This window comes from Schistocerca americana, chromosome X (genome assembly GCF_021461395.2).
Source record: "Schistocerca americana isolate TAMUIC-IGC-003095 chromosome X, iqSchAmer2.1, whole genome shotgun sequence".
Classification (NCBI taxonomy): Eukaryota; Metazoa; Arthropoda; class Insecta; order Orthoptera; family Acrididae; genus Schistocerca; species Schistocerca americana.
In genome coordinates, this window is record NC_060130.1 from 227,639,727 (window position 1) to 227,661,246 (window position 21,520).

The following is a 21,520-nucleotide window of genomic DNA, read 5'->3' on the forward strand; positions in this document are numbered from 1 at the left end:
TTAATCCCACTGAACTATTATGCAACCACTCTTCTGTATACTCTTGAGTAAGAGCCCATCAATGAGCAAAAATAAATAAAAAATAAAAAACAAACAGCTTGAGATAGAAGTGAATATTTGTTTGTTTTATGTCCTTCCTCCTACTCCAAACATTAAGTGAAGGTTTAAGATACTTTAAGTGCAAGCAATAGAAAACTATAATAGTGCTGGCACATATGTTTCTCACTTCACATGTATTCAATGTCCTGTTGTTGAACAGTACTATATTTCTTACAGCACATTTGGGGATTTGATTTCTCCCTTCATGAAAGATAATCCTCCAATTAAACCACCACCACCACCACCACCACCACCACCACCACCACTTAATTTAAATTTCCACTTATTACAAGCTTTATACCATCCTTAATGCAGCTAATACAGTAACTACACTTCCAAAAACGCGCTTCATATACGGTCTGAATAAACAGCAAAAATTTTAAATCTAGCTCTGTGAGCACAGGTTAGCCCTGACAAAATTTAATTTTAACGTCTTTGGTTTAAAACATTAAAATTATCATACCTGCCAGCTTATTCTGCTAGAAAGATTTTCCACAATCAAGCGATACTCAGTTCTTGTTGGTGGTCCATACCTAGAAGTAAAAGCAACCCTGTGCATGCAATGATTCAAGGAAGTACATAATATTTAAAAAGATACAACAATTAATATTTTACATATATACTGGAAGTCCCCTTATTTTTAATAATACTGAAACTACATCTCGTGAAAACTAAAACTGTAATACTATGTGGACACTTTAACATGGCAGTTTCATGTGAAGGTGTTTTTAATTATGGTTGCACAAGATAGAGGTTGCACGTGAACTATCACATTTACTACATTGTTCACCTAAGCAACCAACTGCACAGCAGCCATTACCAAATGCTTTAAGCACTCTGCTTTGCTTCGGCCTGCTTGTTTTTTCTTATCTTGAAAAGAGAGAAATGAGTAATCCTGTTCCATAATGGGTATCAGTGTGACTCAACACTAGAAAGAACTGGTGATCCCTTTGACCATGTCAGTTGTGCATTCGCAGAAGCACAAATCCAAGGTGTACACTGCTAGCCCTATGGTAATGAGATGGAGCTTGTTCCCCTGCACCTCTCCTCTCCCCTTGTACATTAGATTTTCTCACCTGTTTACAATCACGGCTGACTTCCATGTTGTAGTGTCCACATCACATTTTTCATATTAATTAATGATGCCTATAGAATGCTATGAAACGGAACACAGGGTTGGGGTGTATTCTCCAGGAAGTGGCTAAAAGACAATTCAACAATACACTGTATTGTAGAAAGTAAAGAAGCTTAGGATTTAATATCCTGACAATGAGATAATTGCAGACTGAGCATAGGCTCATATTATCTCAGTATTAGTCAAGGATATTGGCCATGTCGTCTTCTAATGAACCATCCAGCTTTAGCCTTCAATGATTTAGGGAAACCATGAAAAACCTAAATGTGGATGGCTGGATAGTGATCTGAACTGCAAACCTCCCAATTACCATGTACTAATACTGTACCAAAAGCTGTTATTTCGATATTGTTTTATTAGGCCACCAGTTTTAACATCCAATCGCATCTTCTCCATGCATAAGACAACGCACTAACATATTGAATCTGGTTCCATAAAAACCCGAACTTCACAAGGAAGTGTGCTCTTCACACATACTTGTTAAGTTCAGGTATCTACAGAACCAGATATGAATGTTGGTCCCTTGTCTTACACATGCCCGAGTGCTGCTTGGTGTTGTTCACGAGACATGTCTGAAGACAACATGACTGGAACATTGAAACTGTCTGCCTAATAAAACAATATCAAAATAACGACTAATGGTACACTATTATTAAATTTCATCAACCAGCCACTGTCTCACATTATTAAGCCCAAAATGGAGTTACATTTTCCCTAATACAAGTCCAGTGTCTTGCCCCTGCACCATTCACATCACCACAATAATGAAACATATTACAGTGTTGATGCAGCTTATCATACATTGCACTAAATAATTTTAAAAAAGGCTGTTTTTCATAAACAGAAAGCTCCCACTGAGCCAAACCCTGTTATGTCTCCAGATAATTTCACTTCAATTTTTAGTTCACAGGTCACCACATGGAGACCAACAGACTGAAAGTAAACCAAAATCTTGTTCTACTGAAGGATGATATGGGGCAAAAAGTACCAATGGTACCATCGTCCTTCCTAATTCCAAATCTCCCCATTTTACAACTGGTCATTTGGCAGGGGGTATGTTGAAAGAATTAAAAAGTTTCTGGCTCATTTTGTAGCACAGACTCTGAATTTTGCGATAGGCCCTCCACAAAGTGATATATATATATATATATATATTAGTTATGGACTTTTATTAGGGAAAATGTAACTCCATTTTGGGCTTAATAATGTGAGACAGTGGCTGGTTGATGAAATTTAATAATAGTGTACCATTAGTCGTTATTTTGATATTGTTTTATTAGGCAGACAGTTTCAATGTTCCAGTCATGTTGTCCTCAGACATTTTTTCTCCCAGCAAAAAATGTATATCTTTTTGCTATTGTACTCAGTCCTCACCTACTGACGAACTGGTTTTAGAAGTTTTGGTTCCTAACTTCCTCCCTCTATTCTTACTAGGAACTGCTGGTTATGTCTTGGATTTGGTCAATTCTGTTGTTACCATGAATACAGTAAACCTTACACCTTCTCTGAGCTACACATACTAAAACCTTTCATGTGAACAATTTGCATTTTCAGTGTAATTGTGACAACACAGCAGAAAAGGTATGGTTATCAAACAACTTGAGACCTCTTCATCTGTGCAATTAGCTCCTGTGTTAACACCCCTGTATCAACTGTACTGTTAAAGAAACATTTGTTTAAAAACACACACACACACACACACACACACACACACACACACACACAGAGAGAGAGAGAGAGCTCCCTTATGTAAGGCAGCAACATTTTATCCATTAACACCAAATACGTTATTCTCTTGCACTCAATCCTTAAATTTCATTCTTTATTGGCTTACAAAACATAGCAATATATGGAAATAAAATCAGTTCAAAATACACCACCTAATGGAATGAGCTGAATGATGATTTGTGACAATGTAAATGAACCCAAAAATAACAAACAGTATCTGTATTAATATGAAAAGAATAAACATACCTGTCATGATAATAGACATCCATATCCCTGAAACAAATGAAGTCATAAGCTCAGTGACTTCCACAAACAAGACACTCCCTCATGCCTTATTTTATGTAACCGAAAACCCTCAATTACTACATTATACACTACAGAGATCATTATCTTAAGTTTTCACACTGTTATAATTAGTACTGAACAGCACAAACTCAGTTTCCAAACATGTTTAATGACCTCAAAATTTTTTTAGGAAATGTAAAGGCATAAAAAGGAGTGCCTTGCCCTCTCACTTTGCATAAATCTGCAGCTATTTAACACCTGTCAATACAATAACAAATGTTCGATTCCATGAATTCATGCTTTCAGTCTGCTTATTCTGTGGGAGTATTAACTATAAATTTATGATAAGTAAGTATCTGTAATTAATGATGGCCTATGAAAGGTAAATGCTTATTCCTTTGAAATAATGAAAGGGGTGCTACTCACCAGTTATCTTTTTACAAAACAAAAGTCACCATGGTGGGTGAGGAAAAACTGTGACAGTAATATCAATGAAACGACACCCTAACCGCTTACTTGGCCCGATCGCGGCTCCGCCTTCGCGGGGGAGGGCCTCGACTTCTACTCCAATCTCGCCACATGTCACTCCCGCGCGGTGTACCACGCGCTTTCTCTACAGAGACTCTGCAACAACAAGCAATAATATCGGCTTACTTGTCCATCCACGATGAACGCCGACGTGTGTAGCCTCCCATTCCACCACCATAGAGACGAGGTTCTCCTCTTGCTGTACCACGGGCGTGCTCAACAATCACCCTGAAATCAAAAGAGTTGTCACTTCACCGTGGGCCAGTGGGCCACATCCACAGGGCACCAGACATCAACGCATCAGGCTAAGAGGCTAAAAAACCTGTTAAGAAAAGCAGGAACACAGACAAAAACATAAAATCATCACATCTCATTACATTCACAATCTGAAAAGAATGTTAGTTTTTCAATTTCTCAACTAAATTATACATTCAGATAAAATAAATGCTTACCTTTCTCCAAGCAATTCCTTTCCATTCAATTCGTACACAGCATCATCAGCATCACGGTAATCATCAAATTCCTGGAACAGAAGAAATAACTCACTATAGCCAAATAACTATCAGATTACAGAATTTCTGGGGAAAATAAACATTGGGAGTAATTTTCCTAGTCCTCAGAATTTGAAAACAATCGTCTTAATTTTTTTTTTTTCAAGTACACTACAGTAAAAACTTCTAACAATTATCTGAATTCACACAAGCTATTAAGTACATGTAGTAATGATTCAGTAATAAAATTTATTGAAATCTGGTAACTACTTTCCCTGCGATTATCAAAACTTTCAGCAAAAGTCTATTTTCCTCCTTTAAGGAAGGGCAAAGTCTACATTACAAAGTACTCAACAAAATTAAAACCATGTAGCCATATCACAGTGAAGTCCACATTACATTCCTTGTCTAACAGAAAGCTCACTACAACCACTACAAAATTTGCATCTCTTGAGAATATTTCCAAAGTTTAAAATGTACAAAGTAGACAGATGAGCCACTATTACAATATGTGCTGACAACTGGAGCAATAAGTGTACTGAAATCTTCACAACCCTCAACAGTTTTGTCTTCTGACTAAATGACAAAAATGGGAATGACAATTACCGAGAAAACACTATTCCACTGTAATGCTGTTGATATGTAACAAATTAACTTTTTCAATACAAAAATTTGAATCAGATCCATGAATCAGACCTCTATAATAAAACACAGTCATGATCTGGCAATGGCAAACCGCTACAGAAATATCTGACAAAATGAACACAAATTCTTAACCTCTACAAAAATCCAGAATTCTTGGAAATGTTTCCAGTAAATTCAACCTACACCAAGTATGACTATCAATTAATACTTACACAAAATCCATAGCCATTCTTGAGGAGAATTTCACGAATTCGACCATAACCTTTGAAAAATCGTTCGAGGTCCTTCTGCCTGACACCATATGGAAGTCCTCCGACATATACCCTTGTGCCTACCATGCTGCAATAAAACGGAATTCAAATTTAAATCACACTTACCACAAACGCAAATCCATTCTTCATTGCGATTTCCTTGATTCTACCATATTTCCGGAAGAACTTCTCAAGGTCGTGTTCTCGAACGCGGTATGTTAATCCTCCAATGAAAACTCTGGTTCCCATTCTTAAACGAAACAAGAGACCTGTCACATCAATGTCCAAAAACCAAGAACTTTCCTACAACTCCAAGTGAAAATCGTGGGCCATTCCACGTCAGATGTAATACAACAAAGCTTGATAACGATAAGTTAAATCTCACTGAAGGTACTAATTTTGCACAAAAATTGGGAAAGAAATTACGTTCCCTTGCAAGTTAGTATCAAGATAGAACCAACTCCTAGAGCACAAAGATAGTGCAAGGTAATGCACATTGGTTAATTATTTTAATACATCCAAGAAAAATTATTACATCGAACCTATTATTGGCTACCATAAATAGAAAATAACTGAACAAACTTTAGTGCGGAGGTAGGTTCTCAAAATTTTAATTATGAGTTATGGTTCTTCAGTGATGACACCACACACTCACAGGTACACCCAATTCTTAAACTAAACAATAAAAGCATAGTACGATTCACAGCACTAGGGTAGTAACGAAAAAATTTGCACTATCTTTACTGTTTGCTCCACAGTTTGAGAACTGATTCTAGTGCCACCCATCCAATTTATATATGAATGACTACTGATGCAAAATGATAATTCATAAATTATTATTATTATTATTTACTTTTCCAGTTCAAAGATCTTCAGAGGATCTCCTGCTTACCTAATATTACAAAAATATATACAAGATTAAATAAAAGCATTCAAGAGTTTAAAATTCTGCAATTTTAAAAACTGCACAAATATGAGCTTGCTGCTTTGACATTTTAAATGACAAAACCTTGCATTCGCTGAGCATGGAATGGCCCAATATTTTCCAATTAAATAAAGATGCAATTAAATGTGACAACTTCATCTTTTATTTTTGAACAGCAGTTCACAGATTTTCTGTTCAAGTGTGTGTTTATATTTAAAGCAAAACATAAGAATTTATAATTACACTAACAAAAGAATTCATCTTGTATACAAGCTTTCCTTTAAGTAGTACCAGAATGTAACTATCAGCAAGCAGCTTATTCTAGTACGTATACAAGATATATATTAGAAAAGAAGAACAATGTTCAATTTAAATAATTAACCGAATCTTTCCAATATAACTGGGAGGGTAGTTACACCAACATTTTGTAGTGAAACTCATCTCTGCTTTGCAAATTAAGATGACAGGACAGAAAGGCATTTATAAACATAGCTGAGTTACATTTTATACAACTCCAGTCATCTGATAACTTACAAAAATTGAAGTAACGATTGCCATGTTCAAGATACTGCGCCAAAATTAACTTAAGGCCACTAAATTGAGCAAATGTAAAAGGTTCTAATTTGATGACAGTTTTAACAATTATAAATATGACTAATTTAATAATTATCAGACTAATCAAATATTAATCCATTAAATTTTATATAATATTCTATGGTAACTGCACTGTTGCAAGTGGAAACACACACACACACACACACACACACACACACACCTCAAGTCATATTCAAACTGTGGCAAATATAAACCAGGACACCTCCAGATAGAAGGAGGGGGGGGGGGGGGGGGGGGGGACTGGATTTCAAATTTTGTTGCTCGTCAACTAAATGGCTAACACAACAAGTTGTAAGAAGTCACAAATACACTTAGGAAATAGCAGCAGAAATTACTTTTCCCATTATGGTAAAATTGAAATAATGATGTTTAGTGTGTGAAACAAAAAACTAAACGACTAAAATAAGAAAGCATTTGGAAATTAATTTCAAACATGAAATCAGAAAAAAAAATTCAACATTTTCACATGTACCAATAACATGTGAAAATAAGATCATATGGTAATTTTAAACTGATGCTCACCTAAGAAGGTATGGCCCCCAGAGCAAATTTTCACTGAATTTACTAAGCAGATAAATTTCAGGGTGGCTCAAAAGAATGGGAAATTCTGTGAAGCGTTATAGCAATGCAGCGAGATACGTGGTGCCAAATGGCAGAGAATGCTGCTTGCTCTATCTTGCCATTCAGCAAACAGTAAACATGGAGCAATGGAACATTGTGCACCATCCCTCTGCAATGAAAGCCTTTTACAAGTATCGAAGTCTGGACACCGCACACTGAGAATTTCAGTGTTATTTCAACACTGGACGACATGGTCCCATTCCCTCGATGCATGTAATCTACACCTGTGTTCAAAATTTTGAAGCACTGAAGAAACAATCACAGAGAGACCCCAACCTGCTCATACGGTGGGCAATATCCAGACTGTGCAAACTGCTTTGGTAACAAGCCCACAGTGCTCCGTTCGACATCACACAGGGTCTCTACAGTTGCATCGTTTGAGTGTTCAACATATACTGAAAGTGGTTTTAAAGTCCCCTCTGTACCAGCTGCCTATCATTCAGCAACTTCAACCTAACAATCTGCTAATGCACAGACAATATGCTGAACACATGCTAGCAAAAGTGCACAATCACTACAATTTCATTAACAACATGTTGATGTCAGATGAAGCTCACTTCCACCTCAGTGGCTTTGTCAATGGACTGAATTTTCAGTATTGGTCTCAGTAAAATCCGTGTCAGCTACATGAACATATATTGTCCAGCAGCAAGGTTACTGCACTGTGCGAGGGGACCACAAAGAACTTAAAGCAAGAATACGAGATTAAACCTCTAGGATTCCTATTGAAATATTAGGTCGAACCATGCCTAATGTTTCTATCAGGCTTATAGAAACTAGCTGAGCTCTATGGACTAAATTCTCCAATTACAAAATCCAAATTGAAAGAAAGAAAATTTTTTAAAAAGGTAGACTCCAATTCACCTAAGTGCCTGGCAAAGGGTTCATCAAACCACTTTCAGACCATTTCTCTTCTGTTACATTCTCTAATAGTACGCGAGAATAAATGAATGCTTACGTCTATCCATATGAGTGATTTATTTTATTACAATTATCATTTCTCCCTAAACAGGTGGGCACCAGCAAAATATTTTCACATTTGGGAGAAAAATCACTCCAAGAAACGCAAAATGCCTTTGTTTCAATTATTGTCACTCCAATTCATATCAATGGCACTCTTTCCACACTTTCACAATAATACAAAACAATCTGCCCTTCTTTGAAATTTTTCGATGTCCTTTGTCAATCCTATCTGATGCGGATCCCCCAGAGCATAACACTACAAAAGAGGAACGATCAGTGTAGTGCAGGCAGCCTTTTTAGCAGACATGTTGCATTTTCGAAGTGTTCTGCCAATAAATCACAGCCTATGGTTCAATTCCCACACACCATTATCTATGTAATGTTTAAATTTGAACTCATTCATAACTGTAATCCCCAAATTATTTAGTTGAATTCACAGCCTTTACATTTGTGTGATTTATTGTATAATGGAAATGTAGCAGATTACTTTTAGCACTTATGTGGATGACTTCGCTCTTCATTATTTAAGAGTCAAAGTTTTCACACCATTCAGATATCTCATTTAGATTTTTGGCAAATGGTTTTGACCATCTGATGACTTTACAGGACGGTAAATGGCAGCATGATCTGCAACCAATCTAAGAAGGCTGCTCTGTCTCCTAAATCACTTATATAGGTCAGGAACAGAGCCTGCAACACTTCAAAGGTGAACACTAGATAGCACTTGTTTTACTCTACAACTTCCTGTCAATTACTACAAATTATAACCTTTCTTATAGGAAATCTCGATTCCAGTCACAACTGAGATGATACTTCCTAGGCACGTAGTTTGACTAGAAATTGCATGTGGGATAGAGATCAAACACCTTCCGGAAATCCAGAAACATGGAATCAATCTGAGATTCTCTGTTGTTAGCATTCATTACTTCAAGAGAATAAATAGCTGTGTTTCACTAGAACATTATTTTCTGAATCTGTGCTATCTGTCAATAGATCACTTTCCTTGAGGTAATTCATAATGTTGGAACAGTATATGCTTCAAAGCCCTATAACAAACTGACATCTGTGTTACGGGTCTGCAACAGATTATTCTATTCCCTTTCTTGAGTATTGGCATGACCTGTTCAAATTTCTAGTCTTTACGTATAGTTTTTCCGACAAGCAAGTCATCATATTTGACTGCCAAGAATGGAGCTATTGCATCATACTCTTAAAGGGACTTAACTGATGTACAATCTGAACCAGAAGGCTTTCTTTTATTAAGTGATTTACGCTGCTTAGCAACATAGAGGATATCAACTACGTTGCTCATGTCTGCAGCTGTTCTTGAATCACACTCTGGAATATTTATTTCAGCTTCTTTGTTGAAGAAATTTTGAGAAACCAAGTTGAGAAATTCTGTTTTTGTGGCACTGTCATGAGTAACATTTCCATCGCCATCACAAAGTGAAGGTAGCAATGTGTTCGGCCACTCCTGTACTTTTAGTATGACCCAGAATCTTTCTCGATTTTCAACTAAATTTCAAGATAGTTTTTTTTGTGGAAGTACTTAAGCATCTTATACTGAAGTAGATGATGAATTTTGACCTCTTGTAAATCACTACCAATCCTGGTGATTTTGCATTCTTATAAATTTGGCATGCTTTTTTCGTTGCTTCAGCAACAGCGATCTGACCTGTTTTGTGTACTACGGAGGATCAATACCATCTTTAATTTATTCAGTTTAAATCTCTCAACTGCCGTTGATACTCTCTCTGAATTTCAGCCACAGATAGCCTACACTTTCACAGTTAGTTAGGGAGGAGTGGAGACTCTTAGGAGGGGCACCAATTATGTTTCATTTTTAAATAAATATATTCTAGGTTTATTTTTGGTGTATTTGGATGTTGTATCAATCGCACTACAGCAGCATTGTTGTCACTAATCCCTGTGTCCACCATGATGCAACCTATTTGCTCAGGATTATTTGCAGCTAAGACAAAGTGTGTTTTTCTGACCACTGATACTTCAACGTGGCACCATTCACTGATTGCTCAAAATAATCTTCTGAGGAAGCACTTAGTACAATTCTGGACAATGTTTTCTGCCTACCACCAACTTTAAAAATGTATTTTCACCAGCATGTCCACAGTAGATTAAAGGCATTAAAAACTACAATTGTTTGAGTGGTATACCTAAATTAAATGAGAAGTCTTCTTTGAATTGTGCAACGTATTTTCCCAGAGACCCTGGACTGCCCAGTCCACGCATCACAGCCTCCTCTACCCATGAACCTGTCTCATTTGTGAGAGACCCCAGACTTATTTACACAGAACACACCAACCTATGGCACAAGTCAAGGAGTCTGCCGCCTACACAGTTTCACAACTGTGCGAGTCTCTGACTCAGACCCTTCACTCGGCTCTGTCCAATATTGGTCCTGTTGACAACACTACAGATGGTGAGTTCTGCCTTCATCTCACAAGCAAGACTAGCTGCCTTTACTGCTTTAGATAGGCACCACAAACCAGATAATTTCTTCTGATTCAAAGTGACACATTAGTACCAGCAAGAGCAACCAACTGCAGCTGGGTGCACTCTGTGCATCAGGTAAGGTTGTTTCCGTATCTGAGGTGTGTTCACAGACAAATGTGAGGGCTTACGTTATGTGACACCATCAATAATATCAATGTTTTGTGAAGTGGCTACTGTCATAGAACCTGACCCTTGGCAGTAGATTTCAACAGGGGTGGTTCTAATTTAACCAAAAGATTCGGTTTTTAAACCCCATTTTTAAAAATGAAAAGCAAACTATATTTAATTGTGAAAATTTAATTAACATATGAAAGTTACACAATTAACCTTACACAAATTAAGAAGAACCAGCATATTTATTGGAGCCCACTATCTACTGTCCCAAGAATTCATTTTGATAATACTGGGTTTTAAACTTTCTTGCAACATAAGAAACATAGCTAACAAACATTTACACTTCCAGAAAAAACTAACTTTATCTAAAATTTTAAGGAGTGTGATATAAAATTTACTGCTTTTTGGAAGCATGCAAATTTATAGATCATTAATTTCTTCAGTCTTTTCTCTTCTAAATCATTTCATAATTTTGACTGAACAAGTCTGTAGGTGCAGACAATTCTCTCAATGTAGGATGTGCTGATGGGGCAAAAAAAAAAAAAAAAAAAAAAAAAAAAAAAAAAAAAAAAAAAAAAAAAATTATGCTCATTAAGTAATTGTGAGACTGGGTTAGTGTTTTGAAGGAAAAATGTAATTATTTAATCATCAATACAAAAAAATTCAGTAAAACAATTTTACCCCTGATTGGAGTAGACAAATTTTCATTGTGACATGCCCAGTTCCTGACTAACAGTACTAATCCAAATATAAATTCTGTATTGAATGGTGCTAATAATCCAAATCCAAACCGCTGAGGTTAAGACAAAAGAAGCTTAACTGTACTAATATGCATTCCATCATGCATGTCTCAATGATTACATCACTCTGGTCATATACGGCACTCATAAAAATAAAATTAATTTAATTATTGCAATATTTTCATCTTCCTGTCCCACCAGTTAAGCCCACCTCTCTAATCAAATATGAACACCTACAACAAATTCATATGAAAGAGGGGATACAAAAGTCAACTTGTGATACACCATTATGTTGGGCACATATCCGTTGTTAACATTACACATGAAATTTTAACAATTAATAACATGGGCATCGATTTTTCTAAAGCTACTACCGAAAAGTGAAACATTATTGCTGCTCATCAATAAAAATCACTAAGTTTGGTCAGGAGGGATGCTTCATTTACTTCCACAACACCTACTTCATTACGTTTTAAAGTCTGTACTTTTGCTACTGTTCTGGTGGGTTTTCTTCTAAGCTTAAGCTTTCAAAAACAGGCACCCAGTAACTGACATCCACATGAAATGCAGTTCTATGGTACGTTAATTGCGACTTACGTACAAGAATATGAAGGCGACTGGAATTAAGACATAATTTACCCACTAATCTCTAAATGAACTACAACAAATGAAAAATGCCAACATAATTCTATGACGAATTGTTTACCCTTTGTGGTCTGTGTAACCGGTAGCTTGCTGGAAAGTCTTTTCTCTCTTGCTAGCGTTACAGCTCTAAATTAAACGTGGGAATAATCACGCACGGCTGTTAATGAAGTGATATTTGAATGTTTGCTTCAAACATAATGGCAAAATGTCTTCACTTGTTTTATTTATTTTGTACCTTAATGACGAGAGTTCAAGCTTTCGAAAGTGAGGCTTATTTACTTTGGAATGAAACTATGAAAGACAGAACGACCTCACTTTACATATAGAACAATTTAAAAAGAAAATTTATTAAATGTTTTTGCAAACTAAAAATACACACTCCCCATAACTTTACGGAGAACTTAAAAGATAAATTTGCCTCCAAACAAATCTTAGCATCAATCTTCTAACGCCAAAATTGAGCCCATTCAATAGGCCGAATGCACTTACTTCAGAGTTAGCCTGCAATCTTCAATCAATATGTTGGAACTTGCAGACCAAGGGAACAAATCAGTTACCTTTACAAACTAATAAGCTTTAAGTCTATTGTATTCTATAACAACTCCAATCACTACACACGAATGGCTCGTCGAAAAAGCTTCATCCAAACGTCGGGGATACCAACACTAACTGCACGAACATTCGATCAAAGTTCTTAACTTCCGTTTCAAGATGAAATCCCCCTCCACAGCTTCTACTAAAGATTTGAAAGACTTCGGCAGCTATCCAAGGGCGCACAGACTAATAAGATAGTACAACGAAACCCAACTGGCCCTAATCAACTTTAGAAATTTGGTATAATGAGCCATCATGTTTTAAATTAAGTAAGTTATCATATAGGGTACTGAGTAAATGGCAACGTTGCGTAGAAGTGGCAAACCGGCAATTGCTAGTTGCTAGTTCTAAAGATTCAATATGGCTACCACCGGCATTTGTAGTTGTTTTTCATGATTATTGTTACTTCATAAGCGAATATGCACTGCTGTGAATGGAAACGATGTAAAATGAACTCTATAAATCATGTCTGTATAAACTGCTTAAGAACCACACATAACAAATTATTCGCCATGATTTATCAGTATCTCGAAATAAAAGTTTGCTAACAAACACTAACCAGTTGCTCTAGTCATGGGCAGTAACTATCCTCAAGACATGCATAGTTATAATGGCGTTAAACATTCTGGCAAGAGAAACTGTGACTATTTCCTGAAGAGAAGAAGATGAAGTTCAAACTAGACCTCTGTAACCGTCGCATAGTTGTGTTTTTGTTGCACATTATTTTGTGACAGGGAATTGCTCTGAAGAGATGACATGCTAGCGCGTTTCACAGTGGTTCTGAAGCAACGGCTTCGAACCTTTGCCCAAAAAAAATAATCAACTTGGTGCTTTGAAGTAATGAGATGAGCATCACTTTCTTTCTATAAAGGCAGATTGTACATCTGTATGATGACGTCCAAACCACGGAATTCCTTGGTAAAATCAACACTTCACAATCTTCATTACTTCACGAAACTTTGAGCGTTTGACGTTATAGTGAATCAGTTCTCAACGCCCCTCTAACGACTATCTTTATTCGCTAACAGATAAACCACGAATTACCATGGAAAACGAGACGATGAGACGTAGAATATTGATACTACCATCAACTTGAATTTTTATTGTGTAGTCGTTTGTCTCTCATGAAGTGAAACTCGATAAATTACTGTAGAAATGATAACACCCAGGTGCTGGAATCCGTCCATATAAGGTATATAATCTCCCTCGTCCATGCAAAATTCGATCTAGCATCCCATCACAAGTATTCATAACACATTAAACCCCGTTTTACAAATGAAACGAAAAGATGTTAGGGAAATCTAAATAAAATTACTGCTCACCTTGATTACTCATATTTCCAGCCTTCATTCATTATTGTGATGTACTATATGTATTCCTACAAGTGACAGCGCCTAAATTTTGACGACTGCCATATGTTTTAAGGCGATAACTCAAGTATTTCTCAGCAACATTTGAAAATGGAACTGTAGGTATGAAATCAATCATGTTAATGAACAAGTTGTAGAAAGGAGCAATAAGTGGGGGAAAAAAAATCCAAAGACAGACTGAAGATTGAAACATAGATCATTGGGTTTGTAGACCTAGAAGCCTGATAATTGTGTAAGGTTACATTTTGTCCTTAGTTGAAATTAAGTGAAGCTTTAAACATCTGATTTCATTGCAATGTGGACCGTGAAAATCGGCTGACTTCATCTGGTAAATAAACAAGTAAATTGTAGCTGCATAACAATTGCAAAAGCAGGGTTATTACAGGAGGTAGTGCTTGATGACCTAATTCTACTCGATTGATCTCCCTTTTTATCTCCTGCCTCTTTTGTTATGAATTGCTCTTGAGTATGTTACTCTCATGTATGTAATATAGTCTGTTATAATAAAGAAATACGAGGAAACACAAAACTCATCTTCAGTTGAGTGACGTCCTAGACACAGAAATCCTTAACAGCACAAATGCATTACCAGCTTTTGAAAAAATTTTGATCATTATTATAGCATTTCATTGTTAGTATGTTACAGTATGAGAGCAAGTTAGCATTTTCGATATTATATTGATCGTTTTAACTGAAATGCTGCTTCTGTTATTCTGAGCTGCATATGTGTGTACAATTTATTTATTTTAATTTTGTGTTTTTCAAATAATGTATTTCCAGTTGGAAAGTGATTCACTTGGTTTTAGGGTAAGACAAAAAATACATTTTCCAAAGATTATTGCAGTTATTGTTAAAAGGCACATGAAATACAAAATAAAAACTGTTTGATCACCAGTTGTACAGAAGAAGAGATAATTAACACAATGCTATTAAAATTATGAATGCAACTTGAAAAAAATGAGACAATTAGTAGATATTTAAAATAAAATAGAGACATTGTAAAATTAAAGGACAGTGAGTGTGCATAAATACTGAATGACAATTAATAGATTATATGGAGTAGCATTAGATAGCGTTGTATTAAATAATTGTGTGTATTACAGTTGAAAGTGTGCTGACATAAGGTTGTCCCAAATTGGGAAACAAAGTTCATGAGCTAGATAGCTAGTTTCACATTCCGTGGATAATTTGCTTGATAAATGGTAATGATGTGGAATGAGCCATTTTACATTCACATTGCAGATAAATTACTAAAGATGGTTGCAATATGAACATTTATAAGGTAAAATTTGCTAAAAACACCCTTGATAGCATAAATATTTTATTTAAACTGGTGACCAGTTTCGATCTATTGCACTTGGATCAGTTTGAGACCTTGTACTCTGTGATGGTGACAGGAGCTGGACTGGCTGAGCAGACTGCTGTAGAGAGATATAATCAATGCAGATGACTACATCTCGCTAGAGCAGCCTCCTCAGCCAGTCCAGCTCCTGTCACCATTATGGGGTACAAGATCTGAAGATGATCTAAGTAGAACAGATCAAAACCAGTCACCAGTTTAAAGAAAGTATTAATGTGATCAATACTGCTTTTAGCAAATTTTATTGATATACCAGAGGTTACTGTTTTTCTAGAACAATGTTCCAGAAAACAAAGAAGTTGTTTTTAATAAATATACAGATGTGTGTTACTAATTCCTATTCACCACCTTTTAAACATTACAGTAGCAGAAATTGTTCTACGGAATAGGAGTTTTAAAGGAGAAACTTTTTCAGTTTGTTTTCAGATTTTACTTTGCTGTCCGTCAGTTATTTTAAATCACTGGATAAGTGTTCACAAATTTTAGTTGCAGCATTGTGCAGCCCTTTGTGGGCTAAAGACAACCTTAATGGGGAGTAATGAATGTCTTTTTTTCTGGCATTGTAATTAACTTATGTACAGCATTGTTTCTTCAGAACTGCAGTGGATTATTTACAGCAAACTTCATGAAGGAATAAATAAACTGTAAAGTAATAGAACACTCAACTTCTTAGATACATGTCTACAATATGATCTTTGGTGTGCACCATTTCATTATACAGTGATCAGTCACAACATTATGACCACCTACCTAATAGCTGGTATGTCCACCTTTGGCATTGATAACAGCAATGATGCATCATGGCATGGAAGCAATGAGGCATTGGTAGATTCTTGGAGGGAGTTGACAGCACATGCCAACAAACAAGTCACCTAATTCCTGTAAATTCCAGGGAGGGGGAACAATGAGCTCTGCTGCCTTGTTCAGTCACATTCCAGATGTGTTCCATTGGATGATTGTCATGGAGGGGTGTATGACGTCTGCAACCAGTGTATGATACCCCTTGTCTGTCATGGTTCCTTGGACGAGCTCCACTGGACCCATGGATGCCCAAGTGAATGTTCCACAGAAGTTCATGGAGGTGCTGCCAGCTTGTCTCCTGTCCCACAGTACAGATGTCAAGGAGTTGTCCCTCTGGAAGACAACATATTCACACTCTCCCATCTGCATAATGAAGAAGGTATCAGGATTCATCAGACCATGCAATATACTGCCACTGCAACAATGTTCAGTGCCAGTGGTCATGTGCGCATTTCAATCATAGTTGCCAATGTCATTGTGCTAACATTGGCTGCGAAGGCCCATCGTTGGGAGTGTTTGGTGCATTGTGTGTTCAGACACTTTTGTACTCTGCCCAGCATTAAATTCTGATGTTAGTTCCACCAAAATTCACTGCCTGTTCTGTTTTACCAGTCTGCCCAGCCTATGACGTCCAACATCTGTAGTGAGGGGTGGCCGCCCAACTACACGATTTCTGGATGTGTTTTCACCTTGGTTTCACCACATGTTGAAGACACTCACAACAGCACTTCTTGAACACCTGACAACTTGTGCAGTTTCCAAAATGCTCGTGTCGAGCCTCCGAGCTATCACTATCTACCTTCAGTCAAACTCAGATAGATTGCATGCCTTCCCCATTCTACCCACGGACATCGTGCTCACTGATATGTTGAATCCTGCTTAGTCGTTGAATGTGGGGTGTCTAGGAAACCTGCTTTCTCGGCTCACTAGACAACATTCAAACAAACCATATTAATGAGTTTTTATTACAATAAGATCAATGACAATGCTCAACTTTGAGAAGTACATAGGAGTGTCGCAAGCAAAAGGTGACATGAAAAATAATCAATGTCCTTCAGTATAACGATTCCGATACAAGTGAAGTAATACAGTGGATGCTTCTATCCAGGTCTCTGGTCTTGATGCTTTTGTAGAACTGGGTCATGGTCAGTTGGCATGCTGCTTATGCCCTCTTCGTATAGGGGCTGCTGCCGTCGCGTTGTCGTCCTGGAGAGGGGTCGGTCAGCATGCAATTGGCTGACATCTTCTTCACAGCCCTCTCTGCTCCCTCATTTCCAACTGGCATGCCAGCGCTTAACTTTATGCTGTAACGAATTACATGCACCATGCATGTGTCTGACTAACAGTCATTCTTTACCAGGTGATGCTATAACCTGGATGGGTTTATATCGATAGTAGGTTGGTAGTCCCAATGTTCTGGCTGATAAATGTATTACTGCAGATGGTACAGAGCTGCAGATTTAACAAAAATTGAAATAAATTATTTCTGTTGGTTTAGATATTCATTTACAGTGGATTTTTCTATCAGGAACTACTTAAGAAGGTGTTTAAATTTTGACATTTCATTGGCAACAGATTTAATTTAAGGAGGGAGAATATTAAACACTTTTGTGCTGGTGTAATGCACTCCATCCTGTACCGTGCTAAGGTTCTTTAGTGCACAGTGTAAGTCAATCTACCTCCTTGTATTGTTATTGTGAGATGAGATGTTCTATTTGTATACAGACTAATTCTTACAGATAAAGCACATAACCGAGTATATATATATATATATAGGGATATTGTTTCCAGGATTCCTAATTTTCCAAACAGGGTTCCATATGAATATCTGGGGGAACCTTGCATATGACTAATTACTCTCTTTTGACTGGTAAAAATGTTTGTTATCTTTGGCTGCCCCCTCCCCCCGGAATATAATGCAATAAGACAGTGAGTGGAAGTAGCTGAAGCATGCAGTTTTGACAGCATTAGTGTCACAAACAGAAGTAATGACACAGATAACATAAGAGGTTGAAATGACTTTTTTTAAAGATGAAGAATCATCAGTGCACATAGTATAATTGTCAATATGTACAGCAGAAACTTAGACGATTCCACACTCATTAGCTCTTGATCATTACGTGTAATGTTAACCTGTCCTTGCAATTTTGTGCTTGGTTGGAAATGCATGAAGTGTATTTTGTCTGCATTTAGAGAGAGTCCATTTGAATCAAAACACTTTTGAACATCACCAAATACAGATCTTTGTTTACTTTAATGGCCATGTCGTCAGAAAAAAGTGTAAAATGTGTGTCACACGAAAGGATCATCAATAAAGGTAAACAAGAGAGCCCTATGGGATTCCACCGTTCACAGTGCCCCACTTAGATGATACAGGTGTTCCAGCTGTGATATTCAACAAAATCTTCCACTTTCTGTCATTCAGATATGATTTGTTTGACATCCTGGCTGACCCACTAAACCCATAAAACTCCGTCTTCCTTATAAGAATCTCATATTTGAAAAGGCTTTGGATCCTTTACAAAGTATTGCAATGAAAGACATTATTCTATTAATGGATTTTAAGTTTTGGTTGTAAATGAGAATATGGCCTGTTCACTTGATAAGCTGTGTTGGAAACCAAACTGTTTTTTATTCAGTGAGTTGTGGTTGCTGAGGTGGTTAATTAGACTGCTATGAAGAAGTTTTTCTTGAATTTCTGAGAAGCATGTTAGAAGGGAAATTCGATGGTAATTAATTACTTCCACATTATCACCCTTTTTATACAGCGGTTTTGATGATGATATAGTTTCATGAGGAGAGTTACTTGTCATGGTGATTCATTAAAGATATGGCACAGTATCCAATTTATATGATAACAACAGTAATTAGAGATTTTGATGGATATGTTAGCAATACCAGTAGAGATTTTATTTTTCATTTCCTTAATTACCCTGTCAGTTTCATTTACTGTGATAGGACACATTTGATGTGGATAACATTTGAGAGGCCTGTTTTTTGAAGCAGAGCCATAGCCTCATCAACAGAGCTCGAAACAAGGAAGTAAAATCTCTTAAAAATGGGTTACACTTACCATCTACATTTTTAACATTGTAGACTCAGCCACAATTGATGTCCAATAAGAAATTTCTGAAGCTTGTAAGATTTTCAGTATTGATACATCTAAATGTTTTAGGGCTACAGACACTGACTTGTATGGTATATTGGGTAAACACCCCTGATTATAAATAATTGGGCGTGATGGTCAGAATGGCCGTTTAAAATTTGCTCTACTGTTGTGTTGGGGCTTCTGATTGTGTCAGTGGTGATGTTATCAATGGAAGACTTACAGCTTACTTGTTCAGATGACCTATTGAGTGATATGGTGCAGTGGTATGATTCTGGACACACATTCAGTAGGACAGCAGTTCAGATCCACATTCAGATATACCGATTTCGGTTCCCCATAATTTCCCTGTATTGCTTGAGGCAAATGCTGGAGTAATTCCTTTTGAAAAAGATGTAGTTAATTTTCTTTCCCAATCTGATCATGTGATCCATCTCTGATGACATCGTTATAAATGATATGTTAAACTTCTTTCCTTTCTCCGAATTTTTTATTCCAAGTTACCTGCAATGTTGCACTCTGGTTCAGATTCCACATTAAAATTTAGACTATAATACTACTCTGAAACCTTAAGAGGGCCTAATGTGGTTCTTGATGGACACAAATTTGAATGAGAGGCATATGATAACAGAACACAAAATTCAAGGATTTCTTCCCAGTAGTGACAGAAAACACATGAACTAAAAATAAACACTCAAATACAGATGCACTAAATTTATTCAGGAAGGCACTGCAGGCATCATTAACAAATATCATTTTCAGGACACTACCAGAAAAGAGATTGCAAACAGTGAATGACTGACAACTATTAAATCTTTTGACTATGAGGATACAACCAGCAAAGAGCTAAACTCGTTTAAAATTATAAAGCCAAACTGATCATACACCTCTATTAATCTTATTCTACCACCACTGACTGTCTCTTCCTCAAAAGATTTAACTGTTTGTTTTGCACTTTTGCTACCAATGTGGCCATGGAAATTGCCCTCCTGACTCATTCCACAACATTTTAATTAAAAAAAAATTCAAATGATCTATGGAACATATAACTAATCAGCCAGCCTTCAGTATGAAGCAGAGATGCCAGTGTACTGAAAACCTCCTAGCGTTTCTGAACATTATTGGTACTTGTACACCAGTTATCAAAACTCTGTAGTACCATAGTTCAGGGTAGATCGTTGTCAAACTTTTCCTGACTGACTCATAATTGCCAATGTTCTTTGTGAACTTGGCTTACAGAGCTATGGACACAGCAGCTTTTGTCCTTTTATCTTCACTGACTCCACTAAAAATGCACATTATCTCCTTTCCTTTGCGTATTATTTCCCATTTTCTTTGTTTCATTCAAAACCTTAGTGTCAACCTTATAATTTTCTGCTCTTTTGTACTCAGACCTTGCATGTTCTTACATTCATAGCTCATAGTCCTTTCCCTTCCCCTAAACTGTCTTTTTCCCTGCATGTGAATACATCCATAGCTCATAGTACTTTCCCTTCCTGTTGGTTGTATCTGCTGTTTATCCACTTGTTTCAGAGCCTTCTGACTGCATCTTTTTTTCGGGTCAGTAGTTCTGTGAAGGTTGGGAGTGTAGGCTGATCATTTCAATCTTAACCTGGAGGACCAGAATTAACAGACAGGGTTTGGCTTCCCCACACTTATGTAAGTTGGAGGGAACTGTACCGTTACTGCACAGTACGTAAATTACCCTCAACAGCAGTTAGAGGTGTCCAGTGTTATTTATACATAACACTGGCTCAAAACATGGCTGGCTGACTGCTTGCTGAACCCTTAGGATGGCATTGGTATCTGGCTATCTCCATGCTGTTTTACAATAATCATCAGGCTTCAAACAAATTCTGCATTTGTTAGTGAAGAGAATCTAATGACAATTATGCAGGATTCATTATAGATGTCCCCATGCCCACCTCCTTTGCACACCTTAGTGCTGGGTGATTTGTGCTGTCGTCCATACTGGATGCCTAGATCTCAA

The 21,520-nt window shown here is 36.9% G+C and overlaps 1 protein-coding gene across 5 annotated transcripts in view; it reads right to left on the reverse strand.

The window, feature by feature from the left end:
- The window catches only part of LOC124555418 (serine-arginine protein 55-like), a 28,361-nt gene extending 15,414 nt beyond the window's left edge, over positions 1-12,947 (reverse strand). Inside the window, exons 1-6 of one of the 5 annotated variants that reach the window (XM_047129319.1) lie at positions 12,789-12,947; positions 5,124-5,250; positions 4,228-4,298; positions 3,764-3,871; positions 3,209-3,235; positions 563-632 (exon numbers count right to left, since the gene is read on the reverse strand). In XM_047129319.1, coding sequence (XP_046985275.1) covers positions 563-632; positions 3,209-3,235; positions 3,764-3,871; positions 4,228-4,298; positions 5,124-5,249 — 402 coding nt within the window. In that variant the 5' untranslated portion in view covers position 5,250; positions 12,789-12,947. Of the gene's footprint in view, positions 1-562; positions 633-3,208; positions 3,236-3,763; positions 3,872-3,901; positions 4,004-4,227; positions 4,299-5,123; positions 5,251-5,288; positions 5,413-12,788 lie in introns of all 5 variants that reach the window. The other 4 variants (XM_047129321.1, XM_047129320.1, XM_047129322.1 and 1 more) reach the window with 4 other exon arrangements.
- Positions 12,948-21,520: the final 8,573 nt, after the last annotated feature.